General features: G+C 38.1%; 1 protein-coding gene across 2 annotated transcripts in view; it reads right to left on the reverse strand.

Annotated features, from left to right (window-relative positions):
* Window positions 1-1,326: 1,326 nt before the first annotated feature.
* LOC127623677 (capping protein inhibiting regulator of actin dynamics-like) overlaps window positions 1,327-26,822 on the reverse strand; it is a 37,406-nt gene continuing 11,910 nt past the window's right edge. Inside the window, exons 1-9 of one of the 2 annotated variants that reach the window (XM_052098116.1) lie at window positions 16,761-16,838; window positions 6,241-6,409; window positions 5,721-5,850; window positions 5,268-5,429; window positions 4,816-5,022; window positions 2,429-4,736; window positions 2,065-2,255; window positions 1,734-1,893; window positions 1,327-1,489 (exon numbers count right to left, since the gene is read on the reverse strand). In XM_052098116.1, the coding sequence (XP_051954076.1) occupies window positions 1,329-1,489; window positions 1,734-1,893; window positions 2,065-2,255; window positions 2,429-4,736; window positions 4,816-5,022; window positions 5,268-5,429; window positions 5,721-5,850; window positions 6,241-6,409; window positions 16,761-16,827 (3,555 nt within the window). In that variant the 5' untranslated portion in view covers window positions 16,828-16,838 and the 3' untranslated portion in view covers window positions 1,327-1,328. Of the gene's footprint in view, window positions 1,490-1,733; window positions 1,894-2,064; window positions 2,256-2,428; window positions 4,737-4,815; window positions 5,023-5,267; window positions 5,430-5,720; window positions 5,851-6,240; window positions 6,410-16,760; window positions 16,839-26,822 lie in introns of those variants that run through there. The other variant, XM_052098117.1, reaches the window with a different exon arrangement.

The following is a 26,822-nucleotide window of genomic DNA, read 5'->3' on the forward strand; positions in this document are numbered from 1 at the left end:
TAGGCACAGCTTCGCCTACAGAGACAATCCACTTGGAGCAACCTGGGGTTCAAGCACATTGAGGTGATGTCTGTTATTAGTCAATGAACTCATTGGAAATGCTTCCTTTTTCTAAGGGTCACTCTCCTTGGTTAGACCTCTTGTTCTGACTCCCCCTCAGATGTTTCATTTGAAACACTGATCTCCCATCACTTAGCCATGTTGCAGGTTTTGCTATAGAGGTAAAAGAGATGCTAGCACACGCCACGCCAGGATAGCATTGTTTATGTTACAGCAACCAGGCAGTTTGTGATCCCAGGCAACCAATTCTAAGGAAACAGTTGGCTATAGACACTGCAAGAAGTAGATTTTTCATCAATTGACACCACTGCTCAAGTGCATATACTGTATACAATGCTGACATGGAAACTTCAGAGTTAATTAAATGAGTAAACTGCTGTCATGCTGATGTTGGTTTTTTTGCAAGTTACAATGACAGTACTCACAGTTGTCATGGACACAGTGAAGATCTTTACACTTTGCCAAGATATAAAAAATAATAAGTTTAGACAAAAAAGAAGACCATATCTGTCCATCAACAAGTTCTATTGGTGCCAACATATTTGAGTGAATACATGAGAAACGGTACCCACAGTTAAAAACAACAAAACACTTTTTCTGATTTACATGCTTGTGGGAGTAAGGAGTGACATTTTTTTTAGGTTTCACCAATTGTGTTATTAGCCCTTGAATTGCTTCCCAGAATTGTCACCAAAGCAACAACATAGTGTCTTGTTTTATTTAAAATGTGTAACATTGTATTGATAATTATGTTGTTTTAGTAATATCTAGGACCAACAGTTTGACATGCATTGTGTTTTACACTGATTATGTTCTGTTAACAAGATCACTGAACTTTGAAAGCTGTTAAGATATGAAGGGCTGTTCTTGAGAAAAATGATTGGTGTTGTCTGATTGGTTGCATCAGACAATGGTGTAATATCCTGTTGATTTACATTATTGCAAAAATTGTTTTTACTGATTGAAAACCAGAAGAAACACAGGTTGGCTTTTGGAGAAGGTAATATGTTTCATCATTGGTTCTCTAAAGAAATGGTGTATAGACAATGATTTGTCATTATGGCAATACATTTTTTATTATAAAAATACCAATTATTAGGAAATGCCTGATTGCTTGTTATTTGTAGAATGTTCAGAGCAAAAGTAAAATAGGGACTTGTAATGCTATAGTTGTTTGTTGTAGAGCCAGAGATGAGTTGGGGTACAGTGATTTCTAGATGAAGTGGATGGTACTTATTTGCTTTTTTCACTGGGTCAGAAATATTGGATCACTTGATGATCTGTGGGCATTCACTCCAGGCTTTGGCCTTACGCTTGGCGAGGGCGAGCCAGGCAGGCTCAGTAGAAACCTGTGTAGTGTCACCAGGCGGGAAGCGCTTTGTCACATCCTTCGTTGCTGGCGGAGAGGGTGTAGAGTCTGTTATTTCAACTGTCAAAATAAACAAAATAAACCGTTATGATTCCACAAATTGCTGTTTGAAGAATTTTTCATTGGCAGTGACTAGAGTTACTAATCACTTCTAGCATTTATTGAAAGCATGTTCTTTTTGGGGGTTGGATGTCTCCATTGTAAAGCCCCACATCATGAATTGTAAGACCCATAAGTCAATATTTAAACAACTCCAGTAGACAGCTACTTAAGTGAAACCTAAGAAAATCAAATAGATTTTCACCTGTGACTGAGCTGGGTAAGGTATTGGCTTTCTTCAAGTTCTCGCGTCGTTCAAAGCGGGCCAGGAGTGTGTCTGGTCTCTTATTCTCATCTGCAGTTTGAGGCTTGGGGGGGCTTGAACTTCTATTGCCTTTATATTCAGTGGGGCTGACCATTTCAACCTTGCAGAGACAAACAACACCTATGTTTTTCTCCAGTTGCAACTAAAACATAATTGTTATGATCAGGATCAGTTTAACACTAGCTTAGTTTAACAACATTGCGTACAGCAACCAACTGTGTAAATAGTTGCCATTGTAGCTTGTGTGGCCATATTTATAATTTTTACATACGCTTGCTCTGTCTCTATCCTGTTTCTCAGCCATCTTAACCTCTCGCTGGCTTTTCCTCTCCTCTCGGTTCTGCTGCTGTTCCCTGAATCCTTTCTGTTTCTGCAGTGCCAGATTGACCCACAATGGTCCTGCCTCTTTCTCCTGTGTTTGTGAGCTGTCAAGGGAGTGTCTGATCTGCAGAGAGAGTTTTTCTGTGAAGTAGAAAGGAATGTAAAATGTGTTAAGTAAACAAGAAGAGCTAGAATCAGTTTTAGAGCCAACTGTATTCTACTAATCTTTCTAGTACTCTCTACAAGGAATGTATTTATCAAAATAATGCATATATTCAATGGGTATAGGTCTACAGTGCTTGAATATTTCTGACCTCTTTTAATAAGTTCTGTCCTGCGATCTGTTTTTTCTCTCCAAGGGATGCTGATGGATGGAAAAAATGACTTCTTCTCTTTTACCTCATCCTCTCCATTTCTCCGGGATGGTCCAGATGCTGAAGTTTCGTCGCTCCACTCAGCAGCTACCTGTTCAAATTTCCCTGTTCTTTGGGAAATCATGTCCCCTGAAGTCCTTCTGCCTGGTTTTGGGAGAGGAGAGTGTGGAGGTGTGGCACCTTCAGATGGTTTTGGGGAGGTAGATGGTTTTTGGTAAAGTGGAGGCTTTGAGACAATGTTGTCACCTTCATTGTATGCTGATGGGAGATTACTTATGAAAAACTTTGTTTGCGATTCTTTACTTGGTGCTGCAGGGGGTTGGTGTCCATCAGTCTCTTGTTGGGGAGAAGCTGGGCTTGACTTTTCAGAGAGTGTAGATGTGTCAGAGTCTTTGTCAATGGAGGTTAAGGGCACTGGGACCCCTTCAAAGCTGTCTCCTGCACTGTACCTTTTCTTCCTCTTCTCTGCAGATTGTTCATTATGGAAGCGAAGAGAGTAGTTGGTTCTTCTCAGCTTGATTCCAAAAGGTGAGGGTGTCTCATTACAACTCGGATCCTTCTGAACACCTTCATACTTTGTGTCTGAGTCTTCTGATTCTGTGTAACTTGGGGACCCAGTCTCAGATCTCTGTGATTTGGAGGTTCCATGTGGTGGACTTGGAACAAGAAAGGAAGGGAAGTCTTTGGCAAACTTGCATTCTTCAGGACTATCTGCAATACGGACAAACTTATTTCCCCTGTTCTGGATCTTGGTACCTACAGAAGGCAAATCTACCTTTTGGACAGAGGGAGTTTCTATAGATGTCGTTTCTGTGTTCTCACCCTCTCTTCCTACCTGTCTGAAAATTTCGGAGTTTCTGTTAGAAGCAGCGAATTTCTTTCTGGCTGGGGTAATGGAAAACTTAGCACTGGCTGACAAGGTTTTCCTGAGGTTGGTGTGAGACAATGGCACTGTGTTTAGATCCTCACTTATTGGTCTGCTCTTGGACTGCTTGCGACTCTCATCTAGATTCTCATTGTATTTTCCATCATCGGCACCCTTAAATATTTTGGATCGGATACTTGCCCATTCCGCTAGTACAGCAGCATTGGATTGGTCTGCAGATACGGAAGACTCGTATGAGGATTTCATTTTTTCAGATTTACGTTCTGGAGATGTTTTGCTCTTGGTTTGTGGAATGCCCATGGCTTTTTTGCCTTCAGGAAGACCAAGAAGGGACTTGCAAGCTGTATCCTTGATCTGATCAAGATTGACTGCTGTTCCACAAAGCTGGGCCCCTGTCACAAGAATAGCAGTATGAGGGACGTAAAGAGATGAAGACAGAGGCGAATCAGCACATCCTGGTGAAGGGGCTTTGGCTCCCTCCCTGGTTTCAGCTGTTGTTTCACTTTGTTGGCCAGTTGCTGGAATAACTGGAGTAAGGTTGACCCTCTGGAAGAGTATCTGCTTCTCACCCGAGGACACCTTAAAAGTGAAGGGTCTTTGTCTCTCCTCCATCTCTCTCCATCGCAGCTCTTCTGCCTTTCTTTTCCACTCTGGGTCAGTGGCTCTCGCTTGCTTCTCAGCTGCTTTCTCTTCTTGTTGTTGCCTCTTTCTTTCCTCTTCCTCCCTCTTTTTTTCTTGTCTTTTCCTCTCAGCCTCTTCCACCTGTTGGCGTATTTGTTCCTCATTAAGCCATTGCTCTTCTTCTTTCTTTTGTTTCTCCTTTAACTCCTGAATCTTAAGTTTGTCTGCCTCCTTTCTCCTTCTCTCCTCCTGCTCCCTTTTACTTTCCTCTTCCAGACGAAAACGCTCTACCTCAAGTTCTTGCCGCCTTCTCTCCTCTGCTCTTCTTTCCTCTTTCCTCATCCTTTCCTCCTCCTCTTGCCTGTTTCTCTCTTCCTCCTGTCTTAATCGATGCTCTTCTTTCCTTCTTTGTTCCTCTTCCGTTGCTATTTTCTCCTCTTCTTCTTGTTGCTTCCTCTCATCTTCTTTCTTTTGCCTTTGTTCTTCTTTTAGCCTCTGTTCCTCAATTATCTTCAATTGTTTCTCCCTATTTCTCTCTTCCTCTTGTTCACTTCTTTGAACCTCAAGCCGTTCTTGTTCCTCCTCATGAAGTTGCTTTCTAATGTATTTCTCAGTGGGCTCATAATCTTCTTTGATCCTATGCATAATGTTATAGTCCTCACTTGGCAAGTCAAATACTTCTTCGTGTATTTGTGTTTCTGTTTCCTCTTGCATTTCAGAGAGATCCAATTTTTGAAAATCCTAAAATATAATAAATATAATAAATATGTTTCTTTAACATACCTTAATATATCAAAGCTATCCAAACTTTGCCATTTACCTGTGTGAACCTTCTGTGTTTGCGAGACACCCTCTGGTTCTTCGGTTTGACAGACAGTTTGTGTTTGGCAGCAGTGTTGTCTAAGCGTGGGACCGACTGAGGAACAGCATCTAGATTGATGGACTCAATTGTACCAGGGGGAGGTGGGAGTTTTGTGCGTGGGGATTGGACTGGAGTGCTGTGCTGGACTACATCATGGCTGACAGCCTAATTATAAAGCAAAGACATGCAAAATTAAGTCAATAGGACAGCAGGACTCTCCAATCAGTGATGAAAACATATTACCACATTACTCTGTAAAACAGAACATTGATCTTTAACTGATTGATTTTCCACAGATGGCTGTTCAAAGAAGCATATAAATGGTCTAAGCTTAATTTAAACTGAAACTGACATGACAAGACAGTGTGACTGAATGATAAGAATAGCTAATAACTTTGGGATAAACTTACCTTTTCCTTGGCTTCCGCCTCCTGTGGCTCACTCTCCACCTGAGCAACAACCCTCAATGGACTTTGTGGTACCTCTTCTTCATCTGAGCTACCTTCATCTCCCTCACTCTTCCTAAGTGAAGGGGGTCTCTGACCAAACTTGATATTATGTCCAATTTGCATCTATGTCAACAAAAGCATAGCGATTAAGGGAATGGACTAAACCATGTTTTTGTTTTGATTTTGGTCATACTTTTAGACTACACATTGTCATAAAGCTACCAAGCTAAAAATTGTTGTATCATTTTATCATATACACAAATAATTTACTCAGGCCTTAATGAAAATGAGGAAGTTTAATGCTAATGTCATATTGTGTGTTAGTAAAGTTTTGGTTAGCAGAGCTTGATTGTGTGCATATGAATATATAACCAAATATACCTTTAATTATACTGTGTTTGTACACTGTCTCACCTGAATGTTCCTGACTTTGTCTGAAAAATTCTCCAGGGACATTGTCTGCCCTGAGTATGCCTTCTCGGAGTCCTCAGGGATAAATACACTCTCGTGTGAAAAAGCTCGAGAACCTAGGGTGTTTAACTCCCTGTAAACACAGATATAAATACGCCCTTTATGTAACTGCCTTCCTGTTAATGTTTTCAATATATTATCCACCAATTCAACAACTCTATGTCCCACCTTTTACTAGTGATGCAGTATAAGAACAGAACAAATTGATTTAGTTATCTTCAAAGATTTTAGGAGCTTTATCACCTAATTTTAAGAGAATACATTATTATTAAATATAGAGGGTCAAAAAGTTTCAGTATACATATACATCATGAAGGATAATTATACAGATTACAAATGACTCATGCTACATAAAAGAAAGTAATTATATTTTGCATAGCCTCATAGTTACAACAGATCCTGGCCAAGTAAACTGTTAATAAAAAAATATATTTAAAATCATTGTTTAAAGAAAGGAGTTTACCTTAAATACTGATTGTTCTCTTCGTTAGCTGAGGCCACCCCATTCCAAACATCATCAGTTGAATGGCTTTGTTTAAGTTCAGATCCCTTAAACAGTTCTGCTTCCCTCCTTTTCTTCTTCCCAAATAAACGCCGGAGTGGCTGGAATTTGCCCCGCCGTCGTCGCCGCTCTGGTAAAAAGTGAGAGGTAATAAATAGTTAGTAAGGAGACCAAGAAGCTAGTCCTAAATTTAACATGCTCGTATTCAGTGTTGGGAAAGTTACTCTAAAAAAAGTAATTAATTACTATTTACATTTTTATATGTAATTAGATTTACTCTACTAATTACTCTGTATGAAAAGTAATTGCATTATTACTAATTACTTTCTAAAACCCTCAGCAACCTTGGCCAGATGAAAAACACAAGGAATAAAATGAAACCGTTCTTTTTAATTTTCTAAATGAATTAATACATAATACATACGTCTAAAGTTAATACATGATTAATGAACTGGCCAAAGAATTTAAGGAGGCAGCATTAAATCAGAAAACAAATATTTTAACATTTAGATGTAAAATTTCGATTTTAAATTCAATATTGTTTTAAATAGGATAGCTCTATATAGTATTTACAGTATTTAACACAATTACATCAGAATTAACTAATTAATTTACTAAAATAATTAAGAGTAATCGCTTACTTTTTTCAATGAAAAAGTCATTTAATTACAGTAATTAATTACTTGGTACTGCATTACACCCAACACTTCTCATATTTAAATATAACCATACAGTATGTTTTACTATACGTACAAAAACTTAATACTTTTGCTTGGATTTTTGAGTGTGTAGTTCAATGTAAATGAATGACAGATGATCAGAACAGATCAGAGGCTATGAAATGTAGTTATATCATGTGAAAGCCCTTGTCTTGACAAACACCTATACTTATGGTGACCAGATGTCCTGTTTTATCATCCAGTAATGCCAATGCCCTAAGAAGCACAATCTTAAACTGGCATAGCAGAACAAATGTTAAGCCAAGAAACAATTATAAGACAACTGCTAGATAAAAAGAAATTATGTAATTTTAAATTATAATTCATTCTATTTATGTAGCAGCTTTTCTAAAAGTCAAGGTCACTTTACAATCAATGTGAAATAAACAACCAGTAAATCACAATCAACAGATTAGACCACAACAAACAATAAAAGCATGAGTTCAATATATGCATTTTTCAGACTGTCCACGACACGGATCCTAAATAACTTGTCCTCTCCTCACTCATCAGCCCTGTGCCTACTCAATATAAACAACAGGACACAAAAGAAGACCCTGAAAGGACAAAATCAATAAAAATGCATTTCAATGATTCATTGAAAGATGTCCACAATGACAAATAAAATTTGCTGTCTTTTTCTAAAACATTTTTATCAACCCTTAAGAATTAGGGGGACAATCCAATATCTGAAGTAATAGAAGATTCAGATAATACTTTAGATTACAACACAGATTTTAACCTACTTCAGTGGCAAGTGGCAACATTATTGTAGTTTCTGCAACCTGCAAAATAAGCTACAAAATAATAATTCATGAGTTTCATTACATCCAATCAAAAACCAATATACAATATGTCAATTTCTTTAGCTCTAAGAAAACAACCCAAAACCAGCTTTAAGGAAAACAATATAAAGACAAATAATCAACATACCAGTTAAAATTGAAGTCTACATATGCGACGTTTATCCGACATTACTGTATTATATGGAGAGATTGTTCCCATGTAACAGCATTAAACAAATGACAGGACAAGGGACCTTTGGTTTGTATTGTGTGCCGTAGAGAGTCTGATTTCCGGAGTCCAGAAAGTTATTATGAATCGTAAACAGCATGGAGATAAGAGTAGCTGAAAAAAGCACTGCTTGTGAATGACTGCAATCATAAAATATACAGTAATTCATTTGACTCAACTGAGTGCCATAATCAAGGGTAGGGTTCAATAATTCATTATTGGCAACAATAATGAATTATTCAATTCATGAATCTTTTCTGTTGTACTGTATAATTTACCTCACAAAACTGTATCGATATTCTAATGCCATAAATAAATATTTTAAATAACTTTTATTTTTAGGAATAAAAGAGATTGTCCATCGCTTATAATAAGTGTGAGTCTGTGAGAAGACAAAATGTACTGCAGCATTAGGTCAACGAACAATTCATTTTTCTTGTCCAACTGAAAAACAAACTACAAAGCAAGCTATAACAATGTCTATAACATATAGTTATGTCATGTGTATCTTTCAATCATCACTTTTTATTCCTTTTTTTGTCATGTCATTGCTCTACGATGAAGAAACGTTGGAAGTTCATTACTTGCTGCTCAAAGCTCTGAAGTCCAATGAAAGTCAGGTCCATTAAAAAAAATGCAATGTATCAGTTTTATATCACAATATTATCATACTGTGACCCAGATATCGATAACATTTCATATCACTTGTTCCTTGATGATTCCCACTTCACTAATCAAGAGCAAAACATCCCCAGACTGTATTTCCCAATGCATATGAATGTCTTTCTGTTTGTAGGTGCTCCTGGTGAAATACAGGGGTAAGAGGGTCACTCTACACCACTGAGTGGATCTGTTACAGGCTAAAAGTAGTGTGGAGTTACACAGCAAGTGTGTTGCTGCTCAAAACACAATGTCAGAATGACAAAGAAAGTAGACATGGTACCTGCTGTCGAGGTATGTTTATGTCGATGTTCTGATGTTTATTGTTTAAGTTATTTTTAGGGATGTTGATTTAATGCATTAATTATATTAAAGGTGCACTCAGTAATTCTTTCCCCTATAAAAATGTTTTACTCCTAAAGAAATTAATTGTTATGTTTAAAGAAATGTATAAAATCATCACCACTCGTGTCAGATGAAGACTCTAGTCATTATCAGTAACCTTAAAAAAGCTGTTTTATTTTACATAGGGCAGAGGTGGCCGCATAGGGGCTGTCATTTTAGAATCACATGACCAGCTGAATACATCTCGTTTAATCTCAGTAACCGTCTTGTTTTTGGAGTAAATGAATCATGGCTGATAGTGAATTTCTACAATGGCATCTGTAACTGAAAACTTTTGATTGTGAATGATGCTGCTTCCACACCACTAGGTGTCAGTGTAAGTAATAGTCCATGGTAATGGACAATTGGTGGATTGTGTAACCGAAATTTTTGAAATAATTCAAAATAATAAAATGACGTCACCTCTCCACCACAGTGAGTGGGACCTCTTTAAGTGGAAGGGAAAGAAAAACGAAAGCCAGATCATGTAAACATTTGAAATGGTCCATTATGGCAGCAATGTAATAAAATTGTAATATATAACATTTTCATATAGAAATGTTTTCTAAATAAATGTATACATAGGGCTTGCATGACTATTCATTTATATGAGTCGAGTAGTCCCAGAAAAGTTGTCGGGTCAAAGTCTTATTTAAAAGGTTTAATTTCCACCACCACTTTTTAAACACACAGATAATTCCAAATGATGTCCGTCATTTTGATGGATAAAACATAAGAAAACCATTTTTACCATAGCGCCTCAAATTTCATTTTCACTATTTTTACTGTCCTTGATATGTGCGGAGAGACAACTGAAATGATATGGGTGATGAAACGTGTGTATTCCCACTGACAGATTTATTTGGCTGCGTTGAAAAACAGTCTTGTCCCTACAGTTTCTTGATTCTTTTAATTGCTCTTCGCAAGAATTTTGGCTTGTGCCGTATGTGAAAATGTACACTGTAATTGTCCACACCGCTTTCAGCGCGGTTCCCTCGTGCTTTGAAATTTTTATTTTCAATGTAGCGTAATTCTAAATATATTTAAACCTAAATACAGAGGTCACATTTTATTAATTTTCCATATAACAAGCGCACTTGTAATCATGTGATCGACAAAAGTCTCGCTCATCCCCCATGATATAATTGTCATCTGAACGCATGAGTTTTAACACAGGAGCCATGAAAATGTATTTATGCAGACATCACCCTGAGAAACAATAGAACTTTTCCAGCATTTCCGCCTTGTTTATCTGCCTAAATCTTGCAGTTTCTTTATATATTATACATTTGTTTAAATATTGAGTGTAAATTTATAACAATATGCTTTGTGTTATATTACCCTGTACTTAGTTTTATAAAATTAATTACCACAGCTGCGAGGGCCAAATTTTGCATCTTCTCCCATCGAAGTTTACCCTGCAAACGTTTACTTCTGCATTCCAAACCCTAGTGTGAAAAAGGTCTATTGCCATCTGAATAGAGCTACACAATTAAGTCCCTGGACCATAATAAGGAATATTCCTACCAAAGCAATTCAAGCCTGAATAACACCTGTTTTTAGCAAGGGGCTGTAAGCACAACTCCAGCTGTATAGACAATGCACAGCTGCACAGACAACAAACCATACTCAGCTTTGTTTGACACAAACAACAGCACAAGATAAGAACACATTCATGCTTTCGAACAGCTGGACAGAGCACAATTCCAATCACAGGTATTCCGAGATGTGTTTTTCTAAGTTTGTCAGGGGAGGGGCGGAGAATTATGATAAATTCACCAAGTAAAATCAAAAGATAAATAAATATATACAATAAAAATATATTGTGAAGATAAATAAAAACAATTGGCATAATAGACCAAAGTCCAGCTTAATAGACAGTAGCTCAATAGCTTTATAATTCTGTTAAATGTCATGAATGCATGCATATCATGCGAGAGCACATCTGTACTGGTTGCGTGATTGTGAATCTCTCCGCTCACATGCAGATTTACTATACGCTGCTCTAGGAAGTCTCCCAGCTCTCTTTCAGAGAGTGCATGTGTACACTCAAAACCGGTCATGTGCACTCACAAATCTATTAAAAAGCCATATAGCTCTGCTTTTGTTCATTCATCTGAATATTTTGCTCCTGTTGATGTGTTATATCGAGGAATAAACAGCCCAGATTTTGAGGAATCAACTCGCCATTTGACCAGTAACGATTACAAGAAATGTAGTATAATACATGGTTAAATTCATATTGAATAATAATGATATTCTGATGATCTCTGATGAGACACTGGCAACCACCAAGTAAAGACGCTCACAACCACCCCTGGAGTTGCGAGTTCGAATCCAGGGCATGCTGAGTGACTCCAAGCCAGGTCTCCCGGTTGCTAGGGAGGGTAGAGTCACATGGGCTAACCTCTTCGTGGTCGCTACAATGTGGTTCTTGCTCTCGGTGGGGCACGTGGTGAGATGTGCTTGGATGCCACCGAGAATAGTGTTGGCCTCAACATACGCTACGTCTCCGAGGTAACGCGGCCAACAAGCAATTTGATAAAATGCGCGGATTGACAGTCTCGGACACGGAGGTAATTGAGATGCGTCCTCCGCCACCCGGATTGAGGTGAGTCACTACTCCCCCACTTAGATCGCATTGGGATTTGGGCATTCCAAATTGGGGAGAAAAGGGGAGTTGTGATTGTTGTGACTCACATCTTCTGTCACCACAGTGGAAAACAAAGCTGCGTAAGTTTATCTAGGATGCGGAATATCCGAAAATGTGGAACAAAATCACGGCATTCAACATGATATCGGGTTGACATGTCTTCATGTGTTTGTATTGATTAACATAGAATGTATCACAAATATAGGTGAAAAAAGTTAAATAATCCCATTGTCACAAGAACAATCAGGTATGCTATTTATTTGTATTAAAATAATGCAAAATACTGTTTTATTAATTGAAAAACGTATTGCCAAATATTTATCACTCATCCGCTGTATGACGCATTGCTGAACGAGTCTGTCAGATTGAATTTAAGGTTATTGATCATTATTGGTGATTGCTCCAACGCCTGAAACGCTTGATCATTTTTTAATAATATAACACTAGAGGACATACCTGATAAAATCTCAAATAAGTGGGGGCTTACTGCTTAACATTTTGAAAACCCCTTCTCTAGGCCATTGATAGACTTATGTTCAGTGATGTACAAATAAAAAAAAAAAACTCTTCTGAAGCCACTTTTTGTAATGCCTTATCAATACTTGAGTGAATGAATTAATGTTACTTTTCTGATACTACACTCAAAGCCCTATACATAGTGCCCAGGGGACTCAACCACCACCAGAGTGCAGCATCCACCTGGATGATAAAACAGCAGCCATAGTGCACCAGTACTCTCACCACACACCAGCTATCCTGGAGAATGGAGAGATACAGCCAATTAATGGCAGGGGATTATTAGGAGGCCATGATTGAGTAGGACCAATGGGGGAAATTTGGCCAGGATTACACCAGGGTTACACCCCTACACTTTTACAAGAAGTGCCAAGGGATTTTTAATTATAACTGAGAGTCAGGACCTCAGTTTAATGTCTCATCCGAAGGACAGTGTCACTATACTGTATATCACTGGTGCGTTAGGACCCATAGAGACTCTTCCAGCAGCAAACTTAGTTTTCTCCAAGAGGTCTACCTACTGACCAGGGTCAACCCTGCTTAGCTTCAGTGGGTAACCAGGCGAGAGATGAGGGCTTGTGATAGACGCATTCACATGACCCACTGAAGTGTAGCATCAGCATTTTCCAGATGTCGCATTGTGCAAGTATCTTCACGTGGACCGTGCCAACGCTAAAAGCAAAATAAGTCATTCACAAGTTCAAAGCGAATCATGAAAATGCAATGATTGCTATAACAAAGTGGATAGCCATGATTAATATTGTGGAGGATAAGAGGTTAAGAGATTCAATACCCATTGCAATGAATTTGAAAACTACGGGGACTATTACTCATCCTCCTACTTAGACTTTGGGAAACGTTCACTGTATACTGTGCAACTCCAAGGCCTATTCGTTGGTGTGTGACGTCTTTGTCCCCTGAACATTTCCTGCTAGTGTTAACTCATCCAAAACAACAGCAAGAGGCACTTCATTCATAGTGACTTTAACACGATTAACGTTACTAATGTAAACATGATTGTCAGAAAATTTCTTTATTAAAATGCGGACAATGTTGTTTAGTGGCTGGATGCTCCCTGGACGCCTGGAACTTACAGACATTAGAGTGTTTAGATTGCCAAAAGAGCAACCGCAAATGGATGCATGAAATGCAGAAGTGAAGCAAGACTGCTGCATAGGTGCAGTACTAACAACTGTATCATGTCTTATGGTAGGTCACCTGGTAGGTGAACAAAACATTTGCCAACTAATTGCAAACTTGATGGGTAGAGCAGTGACTATAGATCACTCCCATTGTAATGAATAAAGTTGTGCAAATCATTTACTGTTACATTTAATAATTTAGCGGATGCTTTGTCCTAAACAACGTACAAATTAGGAACACAAAATAAAATCCTTACCTTGTCCACAGGTCATGAAGAACCGCTTAATTGATCAGCTTCATTGATTATAATAGTAGCGATCCAATATTCCCGATCTTTCTGCTGAGGAAATAATTGTGAGCATCTAAACTATGACACAATTTCATCGCCTCTTACGTAAATGATCAGTTTCAACAACACGTCTGGATAAGTCAGGTAAACATTTGTTGTTCTTTGAGAAAATATGTTAAAGGATCCAGTAATGATATCGGAAATGCTCCAAGGCCAGTAGCTTTCTAATTCCTTTGTTACTGTTTACATCTTTGAAATGATCTAAATATAGTCACATTTCATTTAATTTAATTTACTTTTAAAATCTGTGATTAATTGGGATTAACATAAAAAAAATCTCAATTGAATATTTGAATCATATTTACACTATATATTATATTAATTAAATATACTTAAAATTATTTAAATATAATTATTTAATCAAATATTTTATTATTGTTATTTGGTGGGTTTTCTCTGCTAATTTTTTTTATGTGTGATTAATTAGATTAATGTTTTTATTAATCATTACAGTTTTATTTTCATTACAGAGTTTACTGTTTTGTGAGAAAGTCTGACAGTCACTGTGAAATAACATTCGTAACATACAGTATTTTGCTTCTGTAATGTGACATATTTCTGAGTAATACAATGAGAAAACATTTAGGGAGGGACTATATCTTATCCATTGGGGATTGATTGGATCATGAAAAGTGATGGAGGTCCACCTATTCTTTGAAATTACAATCACACAAATTTACATAGAGGTGAAAAAGATTAGATTGATTATATAACTGTTACAACCAGATTGAATGGCCTAGTAGCATGAAATGGAAACTTTGTCCCCCCCACCCAACCCCACCCCCCTTGTTCTTGTACTTGATTAGAAATGTAAGAAACTGTGAAACTCTAAAGGGAATGTGCAGGACTTGCCCAGATAAAGAGTTAAGCTGAAGATAATTTGCCCCGAAATATGTCTATAATATGACTTCACTGTAAAAAAAACAAAAAAAAAAACCAACTGGCAGCTGTGGTTGCCAGAATAATTATGTAAATAAAATACAGAAAAATGTAAATAACTTTACAGAACCTGTACATTTTACAATTTAAAACTGTTGTAATTTACATGACCATGATGGCACTGTAAAAAAAAAAAAAAAATATCTGTTTAATTTACAGTAAAAAAAACATCATAACCTGGATATTAAGCTTCTGAAACTGTAAAAGTCTGCTTTTTACTTTTTGTTTTTATGTCTGTAATTTTAACAATAATTTACTGTAAAAAAAAATACATGTACTCTCTTGTTAAACAATGTAAATTTTTACCTTTAATTATACACTACAAAAATTATTTTTTAAAACTACTGTATTGTCTTTTAAAATATATTAAAAAAAAATTATGTATATGTATTAAAACGTTAATAATCGTTAATAAATTAACGTTTTTTGTAGCATTTTACAGTCTTTTACCATTAAAATCACAGAAAGTTTTTTACAGTGTACTTCAAAAAAGAAAAGTGCACATTTCATACCAGAATGAAGCCAGAACTGAATGTGAGTTTGCTAAAACAAGGCATACAAATTTGCCTATTGTTTAACATTAAATCATATTAGCAGAAAAGTAACTACATTTTGATTAAAAAAAATTACAAAGACAAACAATTTCATAGTTTTAATAACATGCACCAATGGGTTCACAATAAGCCAAATAACATTCATAAGGAAAATAAACTATGTAAATTTTGATATTTATGTTGAATTAGCTCACCATTTGTACAATTTCTCTCTCACATTGACATATGTTGTCTCCTCTTCAAGAAAGATTTTTTGTCTCATCAAGTCCCCCTCTAAGCTTTGTCCAAGTCACAGTCTGTCCCCAGCTGTTGCTACCTCATTTCACTGGCCCACAATGCATTGCTACAGGCGTCCTCAATTACTGATGCATATGATGTGAGTGGACACCACTCAGCCAGAGAAACAGCACTGAGCAGTCCTCAATATGTGTGCCTTTTACTCCTCCATACTACAATCACTATATCCTCAAACATGCCCATCCCATTCCTATCATTGTCAGTACTGCTAAATCAATTCTCTCAGAACGGATTGTGCCTCTCAGTCATATGTCATACACAAGCGCTATAACACGCACCTGTCCAGTTTAACATAAGAATACTCAACTCTGCTTGTCACACTCAAACCTGTCCTGATACTGCCATTCAAATGCAAAACACATTAAGTACATGTCGGAATTGCGTTTTTACTTATATCAGGTTTCTTAGACTAAAATCTGTCCTGTGACAAATGAGTTTGGCTCAACTACTCAAACTCAGAGAACATGAGAATATTTTATAAACCACATTTGGCTAGATAATCAAAACCGGCAATTTTTCTCAGTTTCATTGAAGTTACTGCGTTTTGGCTATACAGGGCAGAACACCTCTCAATACTACATCAATGCCCTGTATTTATCAATGTCATGCAGGGTCATAGGGGAGAGGGTGGTGGGGGGATATTTATAAAATGATCAATGGAAATATGTAAATTCTTCACACTGTAACCCACCCAAATCTATGCCCTCGGCTACAATACTACACACCTGAACTAATCGGTCCACTCCTACTCAAAATCTCATCACAGTACATGATTAGTTGCTACATATATCATAAATAACAACATAATTGCCACTGCTCCTTATGTCAGCTGTCTATCTGTTTGCCTAACATTAGCTACATGGCCATAAAAATTTATAAAAACGAGTTCTGCTCAACCTAAAATAAAGCATGCCACACACACAGACACTCTTTTTGAGAAATATTGGCATTACTAATGAGTGGAACTTTAATAGATAAACATGGTTATAAAAATTTGAGGGCACAAGGTTCACTTGGAAAGGTGTGTGTAAAGCACTGATTAGTGGTGTAAACCCCGGACAGCAACAGTAACACAGTGAAAAATTATAAAATAATTTTTAAACATACAGGCATGCATGCAGACACAGCACACAATTCTTAAAGAGGCAGTGCTGATAATCTATCCGAAAGACCAAAATATGCTTGATGCAATGATGCAGTGTGCTTTTAAGAACAGGCCCTAGGAAAAATCCTCACTCTATTTTTGTGTTTACCTGGGCCATCAGATTCTGTTACCTCTACCCATGCGTCAAGCTTAGCCTCCTTACAGTCCGTCGCCATGGTTACAATGGGCTTTGTCTGCAGCAAGGGTGGGGGGTGCAGGGTTAGTTTGATCACGGAGGAATTTTCCTCATTGATTTGTTTGTGTGTGCAAGTCTGAAAAGAAAATGGAAGGAGGAGATGAAAATAAAATGATATATAAAGGCTTACAGAAATCATAAATCTCTTTCTTTCCTTCTGGGACCTTGACACTTTTCATGAGACCGTTTTTGTTTTTCAGTACTTCTCTCCAACAATCTTTTGGTTCCAAATAGCAGGACCTCTCTTTCACTCTGCAGTAAATGTGTAAGCATGTAACCAGTCTTGCTCAACCCGCTGCGAGTGGGATTCAAATCGGCGTCAGCTGGCATGGGAGGCGGGTGTGCTAACGAGGAGGCTAAAGAATACAACCTCTAGGGTCAGTGTAAACTTCACTCCTCACCTCTTGAGGCCGGGGAGTGAAGTTTACACATACCGTGCAGCTATCACGTACAAGCTAGCTCCCGTTACATGCACATACATGCTAGTTGAATGGCAAGTTTAATGCAATAGCAAACTGATCTTACAGTGAAATCGGAAACAGTAAGTTGACTTTTTTTTATGTAAAATTGGTCTGTGTTTATCAAAATTCTCAACGCTGCCCCCAGTGGCAAAAGCGGTAAGTGTTGTGGGGTGTATGTGTGAGCTTAATTTTCCAGGTGTAATGTCCACGGAGAAGTTCCAAAAGCAAATTGTGAAGCAAGTTGTTTTCAGCTGTCCAAGAAGTAATACAGCGAAGAGGAAGGCATGTTTTATAAATTGTACCCCCAACCCAAATTCCAAACCTAAACCTAACCATCAGTGGAGTCGAAATGCAACCTCCGAGTCACGCTCAATGCTGATTATGTGAACACGATTAATTCCTGGTTTCAATGTGGTATCCAAACCCAGGTCTACCACAATGCTGGAGCTTTAACTCAATGCCAAAAACATAATAGTAAAAAGTAGGGCTGTCGATTTAACGTGTTAATTCCGTGCAATTAAATGTATTTAAAATAACACATAAAAAATGTACGCAATTAATCGCAATGCCCCCGGACCACAATAAGGAACATTCCTGAGAAATGCAAGCTTGTAGTACCATCTGTTTACACCAGAGTTTACCTGTAAACTTCAGCTGTATGGACAACGTGCAGTTTATACAGTGAACAAAACAACCCTTCAGCAGGCAGCACAACACAATCATGTGTTACATTCTTGCATTCAAAACACTTGATGGAGTGCAAATTCGAACTAAGGGACCTCAAGATATGTTGTATTAAACTATATTTAACTTGACACGTTTATATTTATGTATTTAGCAGACGCTTTTATCCAAAGCGACTTACACTTATTACAGGGACAATCCCCCCAGAGCAACCTGGAGTTAAGTGCCTTGCTCAAGGACACAATGGTGGTGGCTGTGGGGTTCAAACCAACAACCTTCTGCTTACCAGTTCAGTGCTTTAGCCCACTATGCCACCACCACTCCATTCCACACAGTGACCTAAAAATGTTATGTTTATGATGCAACGCACCAGGTGTACATTGACGGGTCCTTAAACAAGCCCTCATAATAAATCTCAAACTGATTGACAAATTCACTTGTGAAATGGATTGCTGAGAACTGTATGCCAATGACTGACTTATGTTCAATAATATGGTAGTAAACAACACATTGTATTTAAAACCACTTTTTGTATTGTCTTATCAATGATTAACTCTTCTGCCACAAGAATGTAATGCATTTTAATTATCTGAATATTTGTATTTTGTATATATATATATATATATATATATATATATATATATATATATATATATATATATACACACACACACTCACCTAAAGGATTATTAGGAACACCATACTAATACTGTGTTTGACCCACTTTTGCCTTCAGAACTGCCTTAATTCTACGTGGCATTGAGTCAACAAGGTGCTGAAAGCATTCTTTAGAAATGTTGGCCCATATTGATAAGATAGCATCTTGCAGTTGATAGAGATTTGTGGGATGCACATCCAGGACACAAAGCTCCCGTTCCACCACATCCCAAAGATGCTCTATTGGGTTGAGATCTGGTGACTGTGGGGGCCATTTTAGTACAGTGAACTCATTGTCATGTTCAAGAAACCAATTTGAAATGATTCGAGCTTTGTGACATGGTGCATTATCCTGCTGGAAGTAGCCATCAGAGGATGGGTACATGGTGGCCATAAAGGGATGGACATGGTCAGAAACAATGCTCAGGTAGGCCGTGGCATTTAAACGATGCCCAATTGGCACTAAGGGGCCTAAAGTGTGCCAAGAAAACATCCCCCACACCATTACACCACCACCACCAGCCTGCACAGTGGTAACAAGGCATGATGGATCCATGTTTTCATTCTGTTTATGCCAAATTCTGACTCTACCATCTGAATGTCTCAACAGAAATCGAGACTCATCAGACCAGGCAACATTTTTCCAGCCTTCAACTGTCCAATTTTGGTGAGCTCTTGCAAATTGTAGCCTCTTTTTCCTATTTGTAGTGGAGATGAGTGGTACCCGGTGGGGTCTTCTGCTGTTGTAGCCCATCCGCCTCAAGGTTGTGCGTGTTGTGGCTTCACAAATGCTTTGCTGCATACCTCGGTTGTAACGAGTGGTTATTTCAGGCAAAGTTGCTATTCTATCAGCTTGAATCAGTCGGCCCATTCTCCTCTGACCTCTAGAATCAACAAGGCATTTTCGCCACAGGACTGCCGCATACTGGATGTATTATCCCTTTTCACACCATTCTTTGTAAACCCTAGAAATGGTAGAAAATCCCAGTAACTGAGCAGATTGTGAAATACTCAGACCAGCCCGTCTGGCACCAACAACCATGCCACGCTCAAAATTGCTTAAATCACCTTTCTTTCCCATTCTGACATTCAGTTTGGAGTTCAGGAGATTGTCTTGACCAGGACCACACCCCTAAATGCATTGAAGCAACTGCCATGTGATTGGTTGATTAGATAATTGCATTAATGAGAAATTGAACAGGTGTTCCTAACAATCCTTTAGGTGAGTGTATATATGAGGACGCTACATCTAAAACCTTAAAAATGTGTTATCAATTACTTTTTGCCTCATTCTGGGTAGAATTCACATGAGGTCAGTAAAAGAAGCTGTTTTAACCACTTGATGATGATTTAAAGTAATATATATGCAGTAGAACATTTTTAAAATCTCAAGTTTGAGTTTTAACAATTTACTTTATTTGTCAGTGCATTCATTTATATTGATAATCCTGGAAAAAAGAAATGGATCTGTCTAAATGGAACGCAGTAACCCACCCAATCAACGCTTGTAGAAGCAACGCAGTTTAACCGAAAACACAAATCCACTTCTGTGCGCTATAACCAAAGCCACTGCAGTGCACACAGCCGCACACACAAGTCCAGGGCCCGGTTGCACCAGCTATACGTACGTTACAACTTAGCCTAGTTGTGGCGTAAATGGCACTAAGTCACAACTTACGCATTATGAAATATTTGAGCGTTGCACCATTAAACTTAGGTAGAATGTAACCATACGTATAAACAAAATATTTACGGAAGCCTCCGACCAGGAGTAACGTTTGGAATAAAAAAGCTGACTCATTTAATGACATCAATGTGCTCAAGTTTTGCATGATAGTCATCAATCATTTCGACATATATGATGATGTTGACATTTACCCTTGTTTACATTTATATTTACTTTTAAGTTGCTCTTCAGCATGAAACCGTTCAAATGTGCAAAAAAGTGCAGATTTCAGTGTGTGTCGTCTGGTGCCATGTGTCAACATATACAAAATATATAAGATATTAAAATGTATAAATGTCTTTTTTTCCAGCCTGTTGTATTAGCATTTATTTATCAACCCTTATTTATTTTAGATACAGTTTCTATATATTGTTATTTACACAGGGCAAATACACAATTTATTAAATCTACTTTTATTACGCATCATATTTTAATGGGGATATAATTTATTACAGCTGACAGTTACACAAACAGACAAGGTTTGAACATCAACCGTAGTGAGATAAAACTGAAATTCACGGCTTTTCAACACTTCTGTGTACAAATTTGAAGGCTGTTTATTTGATCAATACGGGTAAATGTCATGTTATGCGATTATGCATTACTTTATGGAGAGTTTATGACCTACTAGTTAAGTCTTGCCTTAAAATTAATTAAGCACCGACTTAGTTACAAACTAACTAGTAAGCCCTTAGTGTGAACTTTACATCCTAACTTACGTGAGAACTTACACACAGCTGGTGCAACCCTACGCAGGTGTCGGCAATCGAGTCAGAATTGAGGTAGGCTATGAAAACGTGATGAAACTAAAGTAAGTTTCTAAATAATACCAATGATCTTACTTTGACTAAAACATTATTGGCTCCTGAAGATGGACATCAGAAAATTCTTTGGACAAAGCAGGGACAGGAATGCAGAAAGGAGAGATGAGTTTGATAAACAAACTACATCCTCAGCCGTCAGAGTCAGGTTTCAGACATCAGATGAAAAAGCATCAAGTCTCAGGATAACCTCTGTCAAGTCTATGGAATTGCAGAGAAAATAAACACATTCTTGTGTTCTGTAGTACTGTCTTTGATTGTGTATGATAACAATGAATCAATCTTTTGGATATTAAATTAATAATTTAATTTGCTAGCACTAGTTTAGGACACTACTTAAACATTTGGCAGTAACTATTGCTGATGTGTGCTAATTACCTAGCAACTAAAAAGGACTATAGTTTGGCTTGTTTTGAGTTGTTGTTGCAAGTCAAATTAACGAGTTTCAAACATCAGTTTAAACTTACACCAATTATGTTAGCTAGCTAGTTATTAATTTATAGAAACGACACTTCCGCATTTATAAAGTTAGAGATAGCTCAGCTAGTTTCGCCAGCTAGCAACCAAACTCCAGTTTAGCTATCAACTCTGCCTAGCAACCAACACTCTGCTCATTCTGAGACCGTTTTGTCTAAAACCGTTTCGTCTGAGGCCGTTTTGCCTGCACTTGACAGAGGTTTTCCTGATGTGTAATGTGTAATATAGAAGAATGCAAATGTGCAAGTGCATGTGCAAAAGCTTTCTCTGGTTTTGATATTTTCATATAGTGTATGCATTTTATGGCATAAAACATGTTGAGAATGTTCATATACAGTATGTTGAAGATACTTAAATAAAGATTTTCATAAAGATTAATATCTCTACATGTTTACCTTTCCTAGTACTTGTTGCAGTGTAGGAATTCTGGGTTAAGCAAGGGAAGTTTGGATAGTGCATTGTGTTGCACACTTCTTGCATGCGGCAGGCTTTCAAGAAAGAAAAAAAAAGCGATATGAGTAATGGGGGGCCTGTGCCCCAGTAGAGCTTTAAGTGTGGCAACGCCCCTGGTCCCTCGCAATAGTTTGCCTTCCCTCCCAACAAGTTTTGCTTTCCCTCGCAATACTTTATGGATACAATACACTGTATAAAAAACATAATAGCTATGGCTACTTTTCATAGTTACTACAATAGGCTATTACTATAGTAAAAACATAGTTTCCATCCAAAAATCATGGAACTGTCATAATAACTACTATAGTAAATCCATGGTTTTACTTCTGTAACCATTGTTAAACTATGGTATTTGTATAGCAAGCTGTATAGATTTTATATTACCATAGTTTTCATTTTCCTGTAATACCACTATGGTTTCACTATGAATATCAAGGTGTAATATGATTACTGAAGTAAAACCATGGTCAATTTATTAAGAGGTATTGCAAAACTATTGCGAGGGCACTCAGTACTATAACACCAAGAGTATAACACTAATCATTGTTACAAATAATTCAAGCCCAGACTTGCTTGTTTGACTGTACCAGAAATGTAATATGTGTGGATTCCTGGAACTGTGTCCCTGTGACTCCTGAACCTAAAAATCAATGTATCTAAAAGCTACATTTCTCTATAAAGTCTTGTGATATCCCATAATAACCCTCATAAAGGGATTTAGCCAAGATGACACACCTTACTGAGTGGTCGTGAATATTGCAGTAAAACATACCTGCCAACACTGGATTGTGAAATATATGGAGACTTTTTTTTTGTTTTTTTGGAGGGGGTGTGGTGGTTCGTATGTTTGAGGAATGGCAGCCAGTGGAGTTTCTGGTGCAAAAATACTTTCTGTGATCCCACACATAATCCATTTTGATCGGCTCTTCGCAGTAGCTTAAATACAAACAGGAAGTTAGATGACAAAATTCGGAAGAGCAGTGCGTGGAAAAGGGACAGGGCTGAATTAGGTGAATAGGGAGCGGTACCGGTCAAGAATACTACATTGAAAATGTATAATACCCAAAATATTTACCGTGTATTCATCCTTCACAGTTTTAGCAATAATTGCTTTTTGAGTTATTAATAATAAAAAGTGTACATACTTTCCTATATGCTGAGACATTTCCTGACACATGACTTATAAAAAAAAATATATATTTTTATTTCTTCAATAATTTATCTTCTTTATCTTATTCATGTATACATCCGTGTTGGTTTATATGTATTTTTACTTTGTTTTTGTTTTTTACGTTATTTTAATTATAATTTTTTTCCTTCACCTGTACAGTACTTCTTGTCTTTATGACTATTGTATTCATACATTGTTTGATCTGTGTAATTTTGTACATCTTATTGAACATTTATATTGAACCTGTTTTTCAATAAAAATCCTCAGTTTTAGCACAATGTGTGGGCATTTCAGACAGTCCCTTACCACACCCTCCACAGTATTAAGCTGCGTACATATTGTGGCGACCGTTGCGTCAAAGTTGAGACAAGTTCAACAACTTTATTCGAATGAAGAGTGACTTACAGAAGCGACAGCCAATAGGAGAGAAGGCGGGAGAGCTCAAAGTCAGAGACAAAGTCGCTGGCAGTGTGTACACAGCTTTAGCACGTTTCAGCACAATGTGTGGACTTTTCAGATGACCCCTTACACACCGCATGAAACATTTCCAACTTATATCAATGTTAAATTAACAATCTTGAACAATTTTGCCATGACGCCATCTGACCAGCTTACAGGACAAATCGCATCCCATATTGATTTGATACGGGACGCATCAATTCGTATTTAAGTATTAGAGTGTGGACGTGGAAAATCGAGAGTTTATGAAGAGAAATTGTAAATCGGGATTACAGTGGGATGTGGGGGGAAAATGGGAGAAACCCAATAAAATCTGGATTGTTGGCAGGTATGCAGTAAAATGCATGTAAGATGAGGATGCACTAGTCATATTGCTGCAGTGGCTTATTGCTAAGGTCAGTTATGTTGTAATGGTCAGGAAAATGGATGAACTGCTTTTGATGCAGCTTTGTGAAGGATAGCTTTACTATGTAGCCTACTATGGATGGGCATTTTGGTCATTTTGTCTACGTACTACTTTGAATACTCGGGGGGGGGGGGGGGCAATGACATGTGCATAACTGTATATATAATAACATGTCAGACAAATGTCTTTGGCTGCTGCATTGCATTGTTCCAGTGTATTGTCTATTCATTATTATAGGCTGTTATAAAATAATCTGTTACAAAATTTACAAAAGATTGCATAATCAAAATATATGCATCATATTTTGTCCTTATTTGAAGTTCCCCTTCTGTCGCTCTCTCCACGTTGTGTCAGAGAAGCGACACTAGGGGTCTCTCTTGAGCGCCGATATTCACCTCTGAACTATGAAAAAAGGCCAATGAGAGTTGGCAACCAGTATTTGCATGTCCCGCCCCTGGACATACGGGTATTTAAGCGGCGCAAATACGGGAGTTCATTCAGAAAATTTCTTCGGAGCCGATGGTCGTGTTTGCAGACTGCTGCGTTTTACACACCGAGTTTCTGCTATCCTCTGCTGCATGCTGTTGGATTCTACGGCGCACAACAGCGGCTTTCTCCTGTTTGCACGGCTGTGCACTTCCTGCCCCTGCATCGACAGTTGCAGATAAGAAAGATCTCTCACGAGTTCTAAAAGAGTGATTTTATTTAAAAGAGTAATTTCCTCTAAAAGAGCAAAAACACAGCGGCGTTGAACGTCCTTTTAAGGACGCTTCTTTATAAAGATGACTTTCCGCCCCTGTGTTGTTCCTGGATGCGGTAGAGTACTCTCCGCTTCCGACGGCCACAGGCGTTGTCTCGTGTGTCTGGGCAGTGATCACACTGAGGCTGCGTTTGTCGACGCCATTTCCCTGGCTTATCACACCCAGGCCGTGCCCCCCCCTTTGCGGGTCCGAGCCCACTCCACCAGGAGTGTTGCGTCCTCGTGGGCACTGGCTAGGGGCACTGCCCTAGCAGACATTTGTAGAGCAGCGGGCTGGGCAACACCTAACACTTTTGCGAGATTCTACAATCTCCGAGTTGAGTCAGTATCGTCCCGTGTTCTCTCAGGTACCGAGCCCGTAGAACTCGGTGGCACGTCCACGATCTGACCGGGTGAATCGCTTGCACCCAGCGCCCTTCCCCCTAACCAGGGGAAACAGTGCGCCTTCATTCCCAGGAGATCCCAGGTTTGGGACACTGGTTGACTCCTCCCTTGCCCTCGTGGGTCGCAGTTCTGCGGAGGAACTCGCCGACCCAAACCACTGCGGGTACCGCAAGCTACCCTGTACTGGTATAGGTGCCCCACAGGTAAGGCCTCCTGTTCGGACTCCCCCTGTATGTAAAACCATGAAAGAATGTAAAACTCAATGAAAGAATGTGCACAACGCAGGTCTGTCTGTTCTTCCTTCAGGCTACATAGTAATATTAGTAAGCGCGCACCAGTTTTTTGAATGACTGTCTGAACATCTATTTTCAACAGTAAACGCCATATCCATCGCGTTTTTAATATGCGTGTTAAGTTGAAGTTCAGTTTTGAAGAAAACTGCATTCTGTTCCATTTAGCTGCGCTCTGTCTAGCTGTTTGAAACACTCGCCTGCTATATATGTGCTGCTTCAGTCCACTGCCACATGCCTGGTGTGTGTTTGTGTGTGTGTGTGTGTGTGTGTGTGTGTGTCTCCCCAAGAATTCGGTCCTGTGGGGAAAGCCATGATGTTCCCTATTGTTGTTGATGTGATGATTCATGAAGTGTTCCATTCAACTCGGAGAGTCAGAATTTCCATCTTGCAACTCCTATTTCGTCCAGATGCAGGTGTTACATCACACAAACATGTTGGTGTTATGGATCAACTGGGGATCGTGTTAAATGGGTATGTGCGCTTGCATGTGAATAATTTTACTTGCCTTTTCAGCAGATTCGTTCAATGTGAATTGTCAATTAATAAAGAAAAGATGTTTTGCACATTATAAAAATGTTGGTATCATTAGTAACTTGCTTTGTTTCATCGATGTCTGTTCTAATCATTTTGCACTAAAGAGCAATTTTAACAGTTTCACAGGGTAACATCTGGTTGCCCATGTTAACGTGGGACATTGGTTTGAATGGGAGTTGGAGATTACACTTGTCATGGCAGTAAATCATAAGTGAACCTCTTTAATTTGCAACAATAATGCATTATAGGCTGAAATGTCTCAATAATAGACATATACTTTTTTATTACTTCCATTTATTTAACAAAAAAGTTTTACGAAAATTGTTGTTTGTGAATAATAGTAAAACTGGTTGGTCTAGCGGTAGCGTGATTGTTACCATATGAATAGACACGGGACCAATTCACCAGTAAATAGTATTAAATTGATATAATAATATCCTTTACTTTTCAAAGGTTCTGTGCATGACAATGTCATATATTTATGATTACCCATGACACTGCAAAAAGATTATTTTTTCAGAAGTGTAATTTTGTCTTTGTGTGGAGACTGGAGAGCATGTACAAAAGCCAAACTGACCAATATCTCAATGATACTCTGAGAAAGCATGAGATTGTTCTTTAGAAACAATGAAATATCGTTGCAAAATATTAAGATCTTAAAGACCCCCTCCAGTGAAAATCAAAATTTT

The sequence above is a fragment of the Xyrauchen texanus genome, chromosome 30 (genome assembly GCF_025860055.1).
Source record: "Xyrauchen texanus isolate HMW12.3.18 chromosome 30, RBS_HiC_50CHRs, whole genome shotgun sequence".
Lineage (NCBI taxonomy): Eukaryota > Metazoa > Chordata > Actinopteri > Cypriniformes > Catostomidae > Xyrauchen > Xyrauchen texanus.